The sequence below is a fragment of the Phoxinus phoxinus genome, assembly GCF_949152265.1.
Source record: "Phoxinus phoxinus genome assembly, chromosome: 18".
Taxonomy (NCBI): Eukaryota; Metazoa; Chordata; class Actinopteri; order Cypriniformes; family Leuciscidae; genus Phoxinus; species Phoxinus phoxinus.
In genome coordinates, this window is record NC_136893.1 from 25,498,323 (window position 1) to 25,515,822 (window position 17,500).

Genomic DNA, 17,500 nt, shown 5'->3' on the forward strand with positions numbered 1-17,500 from the left:
CGAGACACCTTCTCTTGTTCATAAAGACAGCATCACATGTATCTTTAGCAGAAAATGTATAGCGACAAATTCAGTGAAAAAAACATCCATCTAATATGGCAGGCAAAATGAGAGAAATGTTCACATTTCCAGGATTCTTAGAAGCACAAGGCATCACAGTTGGGCAAACTATAGTTTTAGCATTTCCTATTTGTCCGAATAGCAAAAGGGGGAAAACATCCACAATAACTTTTCTTCATTTTAAAACCCCACTGCTTTATATGTATATGGTCAGACGCTTGCATGTGTCATACTATTTGGTAACACTACTTCGATGGTCCACTTTAGACATTCATGTAGTTGCTACTTCATGCCAACTAAGTAGCTTTGCAACTACATGTTAACTATCAGTCATTCGGGTATTAGTAGACTGTCTGCTTAAAGGCACACTATGTAATTTTTCGCCACTAGAGGTCGTTTATTCAAAACAAAGGCGTAGCTTGAGGCCGCCTTTATTTCGTGGAATCATGGGAGTTGTTGTCTTGACCTCTACAGCCGGTGGAGAATACGACGGGACTCGGGCAGGACTCATATTCATATTCATGGTATTAGGTATTGTAAAACATGGTACTCGCTGTAAATCAAGAAAACGAGATTTAAACAAAAAGACTAACAGTGTTGAACTGTACAATGATTAGTTTTCTGTCAATGAATGTATAATCGGAAATCGAGGGTAACGCGGGTATAACAATGATTCGTTTTCTGTCAAATAATGTATACTAACAGTTGTTCACCTGTCTAATAAAACACATAATATATTAAAGCATCTTTAGTGTTTCCATGGAAATGGAGGGTAACGCGGGTATGATGTCATTGATAGGCGACGCACGGACACTGTCCGCGTCCTGGTTAAAACTGCTTATTTCTCTGGATTTAAACATTCTTAGAAACATTTGGGATAATGTTGTACACAAATCAATAAAATATATAACATTGTTCTAGTGGTCTTTGGATATTTTGATCCAAAAATCTTACATAGTGTAGCTTTAATATCTGCAAACTCTTTATTGTGATGCTCCTCAACACACGTTCTACTGACTATAAGAAACTGTGCAACTACATGTCAACTTATTCTACTAACCCGAACACCTAACGCTGGGTTCACACCAGACGCGGGAGCGGCGCGGAACGGAAAATCACGCGCGGTCTGGCGCGTGCCTGTTCACACCAGACGCGTATTCTTCGCGCGAGGTCGACAAGCGCTTCTGCTCAGTTGTTGTTTATTCAGAGCTATTTTTATCATGGGTAAGTAAATAACCTCATAAAATGAATACACCATGTTTCTGTAACCAAGAAGTTTGTACACTTCTTTTATGAATCCGTTGTCGAGACACACACGCAGCCAGAGAGAGAATATGGTAGACAGTAGTGTAGATATACCGTTGAAATATACATCCTCTCTTCAAATGTATTAAATCTATTTTCCTCTTCCTGTTTCCCAGTGCGAGTAATTTGACATCATCCATTTTCACTTATCAACTCCTGCCTGCCTCTCTCTCTCTCGCTGTTTCCCTGTTTGTTTGTGTGTTCTCGCAGTATTTTAATTTGAAAATTGATGCGGATCACTCGCGGCTCGCGCAAAAAATAGACCAGTCTGGTGTGAACGACACCATAGGTTAACATGGTCGCCGAAAGGAAGCGGCCTCCGTTCCGCGTCGCTTCTGCGTGCGGTGTGAACCCAGCGTAACAGTCTACTAATACACTAATGAGAGTACATTGAGATAGAGTGTACAGTAACCTTATATTATTAAGATCTTACCAAAATCATGCTAAGAGTTTCAAGTTACGAGGTTTAGTCACAAGCTCTTTTTAACACCTTTCATTGGTTAAATATTTGCAAAACCCACACACAGATTTCGCTCATGTTCAAGTTCGATAACGCAACTGACCAACAGAAAGCTGATAGGTTTGAAAGTGACTTTGGAAGTGAAAGTGTGTGAGCTCAACTATTGACAATGAACCTTTTTTGCACACGAAATGTTGCTAATGTGCCGCTCTTAAAAGGCTGACACGAAGGCAGTCGACGGCAAGACACCGTCTAGGTTTTGGAAGAGAGTTTGAATCTTCAGAGTAGAGGCTTTTTAGAGATATGTCAACATTTCTGTACGGACAGAAAATCTGCATTACGAAGCGAGACTTGCCGACGATATTTGACACACTTCTGGATAGTTCTTCAAACCCTGCACTGTGAATAAACAGGTTGTGTGAAGACTGTAAAGAAGAAAGTTAATGACTGGAGGTGGCAGAAAACCAGAGCCTGAGGACAGTCCTGCAACTGCAGATATCACATGCTTATATTCTCCTTCAAGATGCTTACGTTTCCATGTTGTCTCCTTCTAGGACCGTCTGGACAGGCAGATATCCCAGGCGAGGGTGCTTCGCGAAATACTTCTTTGAGCGGAACTTGTTTTTTAAGACTTTGGTGAAATCCCGCATGTCTTCTCCTGAGGTGGTCTGAAAAGAAGAGGAAGAGAGATGATGGATGTGGATTTACTTTATTAACAATTGTTCAAAGCAACTTCAATACAATAAAGGCCGAGAGCCACTAGTGGTTTGAGCTTTGCTGTGTAGGCGTTGTAGAGTCGATTTAGCAGTTTCACTCTGAATCTTTCACACTTTTTAATTCATTTTAAGTGTTCATCTAAACACTTGCTGTTGCAGTGCAGTTACAAAATAAAATCCAACAACATTGAACAGTTACTAATATAAATGACTGTTCAAAAGTTTGGGGTCTGTAAGTAAAAAACAAAAATTGTGTAAGAAATACATTTTCAGCATCATTACATTACACATAATCCTTCAGAAATCATTCTAATATGATGATTGGATGCTCAAGAAACATTTCTTCTTATTATCAATGGAATGGAAAACGTGATACGTTTATTTCGGTTTCCTTTGATAAAGTTCAAACGAATAGCATTAATTAGAAATTTTGAAAAAAAAATTAACAGTGTAAATGCCTTTACGGTCACTTGATTCATTTAAAACATCCTTGCTGGATGAAAGTATTAATTTCTTGAAAAGAAAAGTTTCAACAGTAGTGTACATCTACTACTGACAAACAGATGCCATTTTAAATTATTTTAAAAGGTTGAAGTCAAGCAATATTTGTACAACCTCTTGAACATAAGGCAAGTCTTTTTACATTTTCCATGCCTTATGAGCCTTTCCAGTTCATGTTCATGTTTTCTTACAATGAAAACCTTGAATTGTCCCTGTTTTCACCAAAATAGAGACATAGAGTCATAGAGACGTCCCAATCCACACAGAAGACTTGGCATTGGGGTCTTTTATCTGGGCCAGAAAGCCAACCACTTAGAAACCATCCCAAACACCCTAGCAAGCACAGCAAAGCCCTGGAAACCATTCAGAAGGTATAACTCATATATTCTCTAATTAAGCGACACACAAACACACACTCGCATCATTGCTTCTGCTAACAAAAGGGAAATGCGGCTGGAGGTTCTCTACATATATCTGACCTAAAAACACAACTCTCCACTGCTTTATATTTAGAAGGGCATAACATACACAGCAGAAGTGTAAGCAATATGCACACACAAGGGTTACACATGTATATATACACTCAACATCGGGTTTTTGCAGTGATGCCATAGCATAGAAGAACCATTGTTGTCTTAGTGTGAAGAGCATTGTAAACATCTATAAAGAATATTTAGTGGAATGGAAAGGCTCAGTGGATTTAAAGGTGCTTCGTGGAACCATGAAGCCAATAAACAATCTTTATTTGTAAGAGTGAACACACACACACACACACACACACACACACACACACACACACACACACACACACACACACACACACACACACACACACACACACACACACACACACACACACACACACACTAAGTAAAATGCAGTATAAAGAGTGCACTGCACATAGAGCTCATTACCCCGTAACTTCTGTACTATTTTCTCTCACACACACACACTGGCAGACTCAAAGCACACACATCCCCACAGATCCCACACTGATCCATCCACACACATCTCATCCTCCATTTGTCTACTGAGCCGAGCTGAGGTGCTTCAGTCCAGGCTTTCTCTGTCTACGTCTCCGCACAAAGTCTTCTTTATCTGCATATATTAGCAAACCAAATCCTTTTCCTCTTGCAGACTAGAAAACCAACCGAACAAACAAGGTTGTGACAGCCCATATATTACAGGAGGATTGTGTTTCCAACAGTGTGTCTAGCTAAACTCAAGTCAACCCACAGACCAACAGAACCCATGAACTCCAGATCTGACACTCATGAGTTCAACATGGCTGAAAATGAGACAATCTCGTTATTTAATTACAACAGCAAATTGCCTTTACATTTTATTTAGGTTTTCTTACGACAGAACATGCATGAAAGTGAGCTAGACCAACCTGAATACAAATATTTTTTTTGCCTTTTGTGTGAGGAACATCTCTTTTTGCGTATATGCATGTAAACATGGTGCAGAAAGATGGATCAAAAACACCAATGATAGCGGCATTGGTTTTGTGTTTCTCTTAAAGTCCCCTGTGGTGAAAACCAAGCTTGAAATATACATAGAACCGCGTTTACTAAATGAGGGATGGGTGTCGAGTTACATTCAAGATATTTTAAGGCATTTATTTAAAAATGTTAATATTTTCAAGGAAAAAACGCTTAAATATGTCATTTTGGTGATCAGAGATGAGTCTTAAGGGATAAAATGATGGACTACAGGGGGACTTTAAATGCATGCCAAGCACCTAATTATATGTAGAATTGCCTGTATGCTTTGATATTTTCATTCAATTATTTGAATTTGTGTCTGCTCATATGGCATCAGACAACTTTGAATTAGGGCTGTCGCGATATCCAATTTTCACTACACTATTACCTTATTTTTATCATGTTATTTTGTGTCATCTCTTTTTTTGGCGAATGAGTCACATTTAGAATAAAGATTGTCGGGAGGCGGAGAGAGAGTTTGTAACCATTGCTAAACAAAACTGTTTTTGAGCTTGATACACCAAAAAACCATTCGTTCAACAGGCCTTATAACATGAGAAGAATGAATCTCGTCCGTAAACCATTCTTGTACGAATTTACACATTGTGTTTTTCGACGGAGGGAAAATTTATCAGACAAATAAGGCAACATGAGCAAATGGTGTTTTTCATGTTTAGGCGAAGTTTTCCTATTAAAAAGGACTCTAAAGTTCTCGCTGTAAGCGCGAGTTGAACACAACACATTACTCATTTAGACTGACACTGGGATAAAGAAGCTCGTCGTACCCCACAACTAATAAAAACCATATCACAACAACAAAAAGCAATATCACCACAATGAAAAAGCAATAACGGTGTAACAGCCCAACTGAGGGCCACAACAAGCATATTTCTGTTCAATATTGATCTTCTGCTCTCTGAATTCTGATGATAATATTTGCTGTTGAATCGTGTTTTATAGACATGTGTATGTGTGTTCGTGGAGTGGGGTGTTCCTGGGATATGTGGGTTTGAAAGGAAATGAAAGGCATTCTCTTCCTGTCAAGATGAAGTAGCCGGACATTTCACAACCGCTGGTGTGTGTGCGTGTGTGTGTGTGTGTGTGTGTGTGTCGAGGTCTGACAGGAGTGATGGATTCAGGATTACTGCTGCCTCCTTCAATGCCAACAAAAAACAAAATGCCAACAAATGACAGGACAAAGATGATGATGATGATCCAAACACAAAACAATAAATCAGCCCGTTGAAAGTATTAAACAGCGGCTGGTGGTCTCCAGAAAGCAGTTTCTAGCTCTGCACTGTCAACACAATCTTATTATATAACAGTTAGTTCTGGCCCAGTAATTTAATAGGACGAGCGTGGTTGTCTGTGCACTGAAATGTTTCACTGCATCACTTCTCTTACCTACAGTTACAATTCTATAGATCGCAACATTGTAAAACATTTTTGTTGGCGAAGCAAGAATAAAAAAGCCGGCCATATTAGGTTGGAAATGTCACGCGATATTAACTACTTCTTTATAGAACTGTTTTATGAAAGTAATATGACACACATGATCAATATTCTTGGGCCAGTGGAACGTGTATTTGATGCTTCATAGAACAGCGCCATAAACGTGTTACGGAGTGACCTGGGGCTAAAGTGCTTTTCACTGCTAGCATGGTTTGAACAATGGGGAATCTGGTTAGATGGACAACACAAAGGCTATTTCTGGAATGCTAAAATTGTAATATGCGCATATGCTAATGAGCTTTAGAAACTACAGCAGTTTGTTCCTCTTTACTGTGGATTTCAGAAGCCTTATAGGCAACTTTTATGGTGCATCTCTGGAGCTTAAAGTCGGCATGAAATTAAAGTGGTAATAATATGCCCTTTTACAAAGTCTTGATTTTTTTGGGATCAACTGGAACAGGTTTTCATGCTTGAATGTTTAAAAAACTATTATTTTTTCCAATATTTGTCATTGTTGCAGCTCCACTCTTCCCAGTCCGTCAGTAACGCTCTGTTTACTTCCTGTCTCTATGAAGCCCTTCCTTCTGAAAAGCACAGTGTGCTCTGATTGGTCGGCTGGATCAGTGTGTTGTGATTGGACAAGCACTTCGAGCGTGTTTGGAAAATGTCCCGCCCCTTACCATAACAGCCAGTTTCAACACACTACTAAAAAAGTCCCTTTAAGACAAGTCATTTCCTTCGGCGGCCATCTTTAAACGCCTCTCGGGCAGCTCCAGTCTCTTTGAATGCAGCCAAAGTCTCTTTATGACAAGTCATTTTACTCGGCGGCCATCTTTGAAACGCCTCTCTTTGAATTGGGAAACATCAAATTCTCCAAAACTGTTCGCCAAGCTTATGATTTAATTTCCTATTTGAAATCACCAATGAAATCTGACAACAACTGTCTCATAAATTTTGTTTCTAAACGCTCGAATCAGGACAGAAAACTATTTTTCAGGCTGGATCAAGCTAATGCTAATGCGCAGTGGAGGCGCGTCTGAATGTTTCTATGGGAACCGGAGCTTCTAACGGCTGCAGTGATGCGATTACTTTACCAATCACCGATTGGCTCCTATTTAGAAGGCGGGACTAATTCCGCCATATTGAGCGTTGCACTTTTCCCCATTCAAAATAATATGAGTCCGTGTCTTGTGTAATTCTATAGTCTACTAACTAATTCGACCAGGCCCCGCCCCTTTATTCTGCGTTTGCATTTGGCGGGAATTATTTAAATGAGGAATATTGTGACGTCTTCGTAAGAGAATAAATCCCTTTGGAGGGACTTTGTAACTTTGCAAATCTTTTCATGCTCAGACAGCAACATTACACATTAAAGAAAGTTGAACAGCATAGTAGTTCTTATTTTAAATGATTCATACATGATTTATTTAATTTTTATTCCTTTTCACATTAAAGTTGAATGAAAATGCCATAACTTGATCTTCTTGTGTAATCGACAGACTTGTCTCTGGTGACGTATGCCACCTTCTCCAGTCAATTAGTCCACTTAAACCCGCCCCTTTCTTTCCATCGTCTACAAAATCGCATTCATTTTTAGTGCCACGCCCACATCTCAATACCCAATCAACAACTGACATGTAGATTTTTTTGATAAACCATTATACTTGAATATACATCACAATAAGGGAGAAAATATCTTTCGCTGCTTCAGTTTCATTGTGACCAACAACTTCTGTTGAATGGAAAAGAGCAGCGTGAACATTCCTCAACATGTCTCCTTGTTCTTTCTCCAGTGTTATACGGGAGACCAGGTTTGGAATGACATGACGGTTCACTTTTGGGCGATTCAGCGGATTTGTGGTGTTCAGGGTCCCTCAGGGGGTCCCGTCAGCTCAACCCTCAAGTCAACCATCTTTATGACTAATGAAAAAGGACACATTTCTTCACAAGTGCCGGTGTTTAAAGTTGAATCGTTTTTAAGTTGCATCATTATTCAGTCTAATCTGTCTGAATTTGCACACAGTCGAAGAGAGCAAAAATACATTTGTTTTCCTTTTGTCATGCTGATCAATGACAGTGACAGCTCTTCAATTTCATGCCCCAAAAATGAACTGTCGAGTTAAACACATTACATTTCAGGTTTGCGCACAGCTTCTGTTATGGAGGTGGAAGGAAACCCTGCCGGTGACGCCAATAGATCATGGCCTTGCTCTCCATCTCGCCTGCAGCGGTGGAGGAGAAACAAACCATGAGCTCCTGTTCACCAACCACACGCTTCCCAGTCCCAGCTGGAAGAAGAACTATACAGATGTGCTCCTGATGCGAGGTCAGTTCCTAAAGGCATTTAGCAGGATTACGCCTCCAACGAGAGCTAAGATTCAAAAGCAGCATTGCAGGTTTCCTTTACTTAAATCAAAATGGACATTTTACTTAATATTTGTATTAAATGGGTGTTAAAATGCCATTTTCACAAGATGTGAAATAAATCTCTGAGGTCCCCAGAGTGTGTGTGTGAAGTTTTAGCACAAAATACCCCACAGATATTTTTATATAGCATGTTAAAGTTGTCACTTTTTGAGGGTTTGCAAAAACACACTGTTTTGTGTCTGGCCCTTTAAATGCAAATGAGCTGCTGCTCCCAGCACAGAGGGCGGGGTTTCAAGAGCTCATGTGTGTTAGCAGCTGCGATTACCTCACGCACACACACTAAACTGACAGAAACTGTTCTGCCTTTAATGTTAAAACGGAGTCAGACAAAGATGGAGAGACTCAAGAAGAAGTGACAACATGTAGAAGCCACAGGACGTCTCTGAATGGTTAGTTGATGAATTTATGTTGCTGATGTGGAGTAAACGATCTTCAATTAGCATATTCTGTGGTAATCTATAAATCGCTCGTATAGGAACTGTTGTGAGACGCACACAGAGTGACTTTATTGCATGTGAAAAGATGGATGCTAAAGTTTGAGCTGACTCACAAATGTGCTCGACTACAACAACTCTTCCTCTTCTCAACATGGACTGTGTGTTCAGGGGGCGGGGCTTATGTAAATTTTAAGGTTGGTGATGTCACTAACCCGGGGGAATGTCGTGTAGTCCCTACCAGCTGTTTGTTGTAGTCCTTTTCTTTAAAAGCAAATATCTCCCTTTGCTTTGAACTTTGAGCGTTGTAACTTTGCAGATGTTGTTTATGATCAAACAGCAACATTACACACTAACTACAGTTAGAAAAGTGAAATCATACTTTACCACCCCTTTAACGGTAGCTGTGTATGTAGGCAATAGACAGGAAAGCTGCTCAGGTTTTGGAATAGAGCCATAGCTCTGCCACTACTGAATGCCCACTCATGCGAAATGTCTCTTTTATGAGCTCCAGTTTGAGAGCATCATTACACAAGCCTTAATTTGATGTGTGGAGAAAGACTGTAGGGTGGACGTTCATGCGCGACTAACTCACCGGTGTGCAGTACTCCACCATTGGGTAGTTCAGTTTATGACCCTTCGCCGTGCGACCGGAGAAGAAACAACTCTGGCAAACGTCATAGTTGAAGTGCTTCAAACTGCGATATCTGCAAAGAGGGAAAGAAAACACGTGCTATTAGTATGATAACACGCTCTCATTGACCGGGAACGCAGCGTGAACATTGATCCTTTTCTGTTTTACAGAGGAAAGAAAAACAGAGGTTTGGAGTGACGTGATGAGACAGAATTTACATGTTTAGATTATTCCTTTAAAATCCTTAATTGCGATATTCTGCAGCTCCGTCAAACTATAATCCACTCGTTATTGAATTCGCCTGATATTCACAGTGCTCTCGAGAATACTCATTCACTCCAGTCACGTCACGCTTGATTCAATAACATCATTAAACACTGTTTAAAAAAGTATTTTTATTAAACAGATCTTCTTCATATAAATGTAAATCGAGTGCGGAGGAGGACAGCGCTGTGTGTGGTGTTTGTTTTTGGTTCCTTCTGGTCTCTCCAGGAAATGCAAATTCAATAGAATTTAATTCCTTCAGTGTGCAATATTTCCTCTGCGCTGCTGCATAAATGATATGACAGTAGAAAGCTGCAGTATTTTCTGAAACGGCTCCTCTTCTCTCTGGGGCGGCGCATCTTAAACCACAGCATTCACACTGAGAAATGCTAAATATCAGAACATTGGTACTCAAGATCTTTTATATAATTTTCTGTGTGATGTGGGTAAGACTAAAAAAAAGATAAAACTGTTATAAAATACAATTTTATGAAGTCACTTCATCTTTTATAACATGAGATTTAGGCCTAAAGACACCAAATTGAGTAGGGCTGTAAACGATTAATCGCGATTAATCGCATCCAAAATAAAAGTTTATGTTTACATAATATGTCTGTGTATTGTGTATAATTATTATGTATATATTAATACACACACATGCATGTATATATTTGAGAAATATTTTTTAAAGCATTTATATACTGCATATATATTTTGAGATAATTTATATTATATATAAATAGAACTATTTTATATATAAATAACACATTTTTCTTTTTCTTTTAAATATATATATATATATATATATATATATATATATATATATATATATATGCATGTGTGTATATATACACAAAATAATTATACACAATACACACACATACATTATGGAAACACAAACTTTTATTTTGGAAGCGATTAATCGTTTACAGCCCTACTCAATTTGGTGTCTTTAGGCCTAAATCTCATGTTATAAAAGATGAAGTGACTTCATAAAATTGTATTTTATAACAGTTTTATCTTTTGTCTTACCCACATCACACTGAAACTTATATAAAAGATCTCGAGTGCCAATGTTCTGATATTTAGCATTTCTCAGTGTGAATGCTGCGGTTTCAGATGCGCCGTTTTTTGATGCGATTAATCACGATTAATTGTTTACAGCCCTAAAATTAAGTACCCATGTAGATATAGTCAACTTTATAACCGTTATGTAATGCGATGCACTCACTGCCATTCTAATGACGGAAAAAACACGCAAGTCCACATGAAACGCGTATAAAAATTCAAAATATAGTTATTTAAATAGGACTGTCAGTTGATAGTTAAGTAACTAAACAACTTGGTCCACACTTTATGGACCGATGTGAAGTCCTTCCCTTGAATTTGGCAAAATCACTGCAGTGCACGGTCTCTTGAGGATTACTGCTTTAACAATTAGTAACTGTTAATCTGCTAAACAATTGATTACATTTGATGGCTTTGTAAGTGAATTCATCAATGTAACAAACTGATGCCGCAGGATTTCTTCTCCATTAACACAACGTTTTTCTCAACAAATCCAGGTTGACTGACTCAGACTTTATTTTTCTCCGTGTCTCTCTCTCGTTCAATTTAGTCTTCTCCACTATCTATCACTGACAAAACACAGTCCGTATCTCCTCTGTCAAACGTCCGGCTGAGCTCTGCCTCAAAGAAGCGTCTCAGACAACAAGATGGCCCGGTGTGATGCGCTCAGTCCTCGAGAGATGGAGGCTCAGCCAAAGCTTCTAAATATGGCAGCATTATCAGTAATACACGGGCATAATGTATGTATGCATGACATTTGAGAAGGTCACCACCTATTGTGACAAGAGCACACAGTGTCTGTTTAAAATACAGCATGGAGGCGCCACACACACACACACACACACACACACACACACACACACACACACACACACACACACACACACACACACACACACACACACACACACACACACACACACACACACACACACACACACACACACACACACACACACACACACACACACACACACACACACACACACACACTAACTCTAAACCTGGGAACATTGATCATGTATTTATGGTGCTGTACATGTGCACACTCCTGATATTAATGCTGTCCATAAATTTCAAAGCAAAGAAGAAAAGATTATATTATTAATATTTCATAACATAATAAAAATGTTGTATAGCTATAATTATTATTCACTGCAGTGTTCTGGCGGTTTTTGCCATTATTACCATCAGTGCTGCAGATTTACTTATACAGTAGCTACAATTATACATGTTGAGCTTCAACGGTTGTTAAATGCCTTCATACAAAGACTGCAAATGCAAAGTTTTAAAAGCATATTCTATTTAGTGAATACATTAATTAGTTATAAATTTTAATTGCTAATTTATTATATATATATATATATATATATATATATATATATATATATATATATATATATATAATACTTTTACATATAATTATTAAGATATGTCATTATATTTATTTTAATGATGAATGATTATAAATAAATGGACCTCGTTTTTCACCATAAATCATAAAAATCCAACTATGGGATTGCTGTGTGCATAACTGTAAATTATAATCACAAGCATATGTTATTATTACTACATTATAACTAACAGGATTTTAAATATATATATATATATATATATATATATATATATATATATATATATATATATATATATATATATATATTTATATATATATATGATTTGTATAATTTCTATAATTAATTTGTATGAATTAATTTATTCATAATTGAATTAGCCATTAAGAAAGCATTACCATTGACTGCTATAGAGTCTATCCCAGAAGAAAATTCACACAGATGAAGCATAAATGTAGGATTTGTTTCAGTGAAATTACAAATTAAGATATGACTACCATTACTAATATACATCTACAAAAAAAAAAAAAAAAATGCAATGTTATTATTACTATTATATTTAACACCTCAGTCGAACAAGATTTGATCTTGTGACCTTTTGTACACAATCCCAGAAACCCCTCTGGATGCTTCATATCATATTGAAGGGTAAATGTCTGAAAGCCTAGCATCACCCCATCCGGCTCAACGACAGTACACAGAATGAATTCAACTATTAGTGCGTGAACATTGACAGGCCTGGCTTACAGCTGAACTTTGAGAAGTGTCAGAGCTGATCCGAGAACAGCACTGACTGTACGTCTGTCCCTTTCATCAGTCTCTCTCTCTTACTTAGAGTGCTATCAGATGCTGACGTTTAGATGAATGTTTGGGCCTCAGGAGTCAATCTAACCTTTTTGCTCCCAGACAGCACGGCGCGCACCCATAAGTGTGTGTGTGTGTGTCTTAAATCTCTCACAGATCTGCTTGATATCACGATTTGACAAACTCGGGCCGGGAGGGCCACTGTCCTGCTGGCCTCAACACACCCGCCTGGACGCTTCTAGTAAGACATTGATTCGCTGGTTTAGGTGTGTCAAAGAAGCGAGCTGGTATCGCCGGCGCGACCGCCGACCCCAGACGGTTCATTGGGGTTGGAGCGAAACTCTGCAGGAGAGTGGCCCTCCTGGAGCAGGACTGGACACACACTTCTCACACTGAGGGAGAATCGCCTACTTCTCAAATATGTCGCATTGATGCAAGAACCGGTACAATTTGTAAAGTTTCTTCTTTTCTACCTAATGTACAGTCCTAGACGATTGTTATCTCAGAATAAATCCCGACAGGATGATCAGGACTGTGAAGCGGAGGGGTCTTGCATTTGCCTGAAGGGGTTTATTCTGAGATAACAACCGGCTGGATGTACATTATCCCGCTTATTACACGGCTACTTGCCACATGTGTAAATAATTAGACATGAAATATTGATCCGAGTTGAGCTCTTTAAACGCAAAGCTTCCGCGGAGAGAGCAGTTGCTAGCCCTGCAAGTTCAAACTAGACGGACATTTAAGAGATACGGTATACAGTCACACCACTTATTACACAGCATTTCACCACATAAATTATTATGGAGATAAGAGATGTTGATTAAACTGTTTTAAAATCATAATTGTTTTCTTATAATCCAACAGTGTACAAAACAACAGTCACAAAATGGCAGCTGCGTTTGTGTGAAACAAGAGAGAGCGCGTTCACGATGCTGGATGGCATAATTAAATAACTACACAAAATATTTTTTATATTTTATAAGCTCACCAAAATCAAACTTCAACGAAGAAAAAAACGTTCCTATCAAGCGTATAGCGCTGCTGACTTCAGTGACCCGGATGAGCCTGTGTTTGTTTTTTAAGCGACTGTTATCTGGGATTAACATACCGCTGGATGGCACGATTGACCAATCAGAATCAAGTATTCCACAGAGCCGTGTAATAAGTCGTAATAAACCTCTTCAGGGTGATATCTACTTACATAAATGTGTGTGTGTGTGTGTGTGTGTGTGTGTGTGTGTGTGTGTACCTGAAGCCCACGATGGGGAACTCTTTACAGATATTGCACTTGGCCTGGTGTTTGGCCGTCTCTGCCGCGGCCACTCTGTGCAGGACCGGAAGCCAAACCATCGACTGCGGCTCCAGCCTCATCCAATCAACAAACTGCCTCGGCTCCAGCTCAACCTTATTGGGCACCTGAGGAGAGAGCGCGAGCACAAACAGCCAATGAGGGAGGGATTTCAGAAAGCACATAAACAGCACGAGTGAATAACTCGTAAACAACGCAGCCTGACTGAAATGGAGAACGTTTACTACTAGACCGCCGTAAATGACTGTCAATCGCACGGCTGCTTTTATAGAGATATAACAGCCTCATAAATATCTCCGTCAGGAACGAGCATTCAGTGGTGTCACCCTGTCGGCGGGGACTGGGAGATTTTTAACCAGTGCAATAGTAGGAATATTAGCTAAATGTGAAGAATATTATGGCATACGTTTCATCTGTCATACAGCCCATCAGTGGCTTCTCTATAAACCAGGGTCAATACAAGTTCAGTGTAATGGACAGAATCTGCGACACTACCAAAGGAAACAATTCTGACAAACAACTAATGTAATGTAATTACAATGGAAGTCAATGAGGCAAGACACTCCGAAGGGTTTAAAAGCAGTAATGTGCTACTTGTGTATTCTTAAAGAGCCTGTATTGCATTTTCTGAATACATATACTGTATATATATATATATATATATTATTTGAGATTTAAAGCTTGTAAATCATCGATTCTAGTGGTGGGCATATGTTAAAGGCTACTGAGACATAATTACTGATATAATTCAAGCATACTTGAATTATATGTAGAGACTCTTTCTGGTATTATTGCACATATGTCAAAGATACAGGGTTTACTGTCTTTACATGGTCATGAAGTTAAAATGTCACACAGACATGGTTTATCAATGATTGTAACACATTAAAGGGATAGATAAACGACAAATCTGTCATTATTTATATATTTCTCAATATCAGTGTGTGTGTGTGTGTGTTCTGCACAGTTTTGAAACTACATGAGGGTGATGAGGTTATTCTGGTTGTGTATTCCCTACATGCACTACTGTAAACATGATTTTTGTTTGTTTTTATTATTTTTTGTCTGAAATAATTCTGTGTGGTGTTCGTCAGAATGATACAGATGCGGCCCGTGGAGCTTGTTTTGAAACTGGTACATTCCTGTAATTATTTGAACTCTGTGGTAAACAAATTCTCATATTTCAGTTCAGACGTACAGAACAAACAAGACAATGGCAAATAAATGATCAAATAAGACCATGATTAAGTGATTTTGGCAGGAATTCTGTTGTACAGCAGCAACAATCTTGGCAGTGATGTCAGCGGCGGGACACTTAGCATTGACACACACACACGCGCGCGCTCGCGCACACACACACGTTTTGTGCTCTTAAACTTCCCATCAGACAACAAGAGAAACAGAAATTCATGGTTCGGGTGATTCCATCCATCAGCACTGACGGACTTCAAAAGGCTTCAGGTGTGACACTGTCCTGTCTGTCTGTCATCCTTCACTCATCTGTCTCTCATCAGTCGTTTATTTCCTCTCTCAGCTTTCATCTGAAATGTCGCTCCGCAGTCTGGCCTCCTCTTAAAATCACACCTAGCCTTTATTTCCAGTGTTGTTTGTCTGCTGCAGAGCTGCCATCTCTTCCTGTCTGTCAGTTCTGATTGGACCTCTTCCTCCTCTTCATCCTCACTCATTTATAAATGACGATTTCTCTCTCTTCAAAACACTTCAGACTTGACACTGAGTGCAATCAAACCACACAGACAGACTGACAGACTGAGAGACAGATACGGGCAACATGACAGATGAGAAGACATCTATAGAACAGTAGAATAGTAGAGTTATAGAACGGTGGATAAACAGATTCAGAAAAGACAGATAGATAGATAGAATGATATACAGATAGATAGATAGATAGATAGATAGATAGATAGATAGACAGATAGATGATTGGCAGATAGATAGACAGATAGACAGACAGATATATAGGCAGACAGACAGACAGACAGATGATAGACAGATTGGCAGATAGATAGATAGATAGATAGATAGACAGACAGACAGACAGATCGGCAGATAGATAGACAGACAGAAAGACAGATAGATGATAGACAGATTGGCAGATAGATAGACAGACAGACAGACAGACAGACAGATCGGCAGATAGATAGACAGACAGACAGATAGATAGATGATAGATAGAGATAGATAGATAGATAGACAGACAGACAGACAGACAGACAGACAGATCGGCAGATAGATAGACAGACAGACAGACAGATAGATGATAGATAGATAGATAGATAGATAGATAGATAGATAGATAGATAGATAGATAGATAGATAGAACAAATGATGTATGGATGGATGGATAGATAGAGAGAAAGATAGAGAGAGACAGAAGTAAACAGAAGAAAAGACAGAGACAGAGAGATGGAGAGATAAAGGCAGGGAAATGGAGAGACTGACAGGTACAGAGATGGATGGATGGACAGACTGTCCTGCAAAAATCTTCCGAAATAAAAATCAAGCAGCAAACACCTCAACTGATCCTCTCTCTCTCTCTCTCTCTCTGTGTGTGTATTGACAGCTTCCCAGTGTAACCGCTGTGGGACTGACACTAAGGGAATGACTGAAGGACAAACACATGAAGCTGACAACAGCGTTAACACACACAGATCTGCAGTGAGGTGGTGTGAGGATATCACCAGCAGACTTCAGTCATTCACCAGTCATAAACACAGACATTTCAGAGGGACTGTGTGTGTGTGTGTGTGTGTGTTCACGCACGTGCTGGAAGCAGCTGCGGACACTGGGCTCGATGTTGCTCCCACCGAAGGCCGCCACCTCTCCCAGCTGTCTCGGGATCTGGATGACATCATGCAGCAGGAGACCCAACTGCCTCTGATCACACGTATCGCCCGCCGACGACACCTGAGTAAACAGACCTGAGACACACACACACAGATCAGCCCTGGCACTTAAACACTATTTCAATAGTCCACTTTAGACACTCTACTAACTATACGTAACTGTAACTCCATGTCCACGATCAGTCTTTAGAGGATTGGTGGAGTGTCTGCTTATAATATTATTAATATCTGATGACTCTTTATTGTGAGACGCTCTACTGACTTCAAGTAACTTTACAACTACATGCCGAGTCATTCTCCTCACCTGAACCCTAACAGTCTACTAATACTCTAATAGTTAGATGACATGTTGTTGCA

General features: G+C 39.2%; 1 protein-coding gene across 4 annotated transcripts in view; it reads right to left on the bottom strand.

The window, feature by feature from the left end:
* The window catches only part of utrn (utrophin), a gene marked incomplete at its 3' end in the record, with an annotated part of 231,004 nt that overhangs the window by 29,797 nt on the left and 183,707 nt on the right, over positions 1-17,500 (bottom strand). For 3 of the 4 annotated variants that reach the window (XM_079588189.1, XM_079588190.1, XM_079588188.1), the window contains exons 64-67: positions 17,061-17,218; positions 14,220-14,386; positions 9,438-9,549; positions 2,357-2,493 (exon numbers count right to left, since the gene is read on the bottom strand). In XM_079588189.1, the coding sequence (XP_079444315.1) occupies positions 2,357-2,493; positions 9,438-9,549; positions 14,220-14,386; positions 17,061-17,218 (574 nt within the window). Of the gene's footprint in view, positions 1-2,352; positions 2,494-9,437; positions 9,550-14,219; positions 14,387-17,060; positions 17,219-17,500 lie in introns of those variants that run through there. The other variant, XM_079588191.1, reaches the window with a different exon arrangement.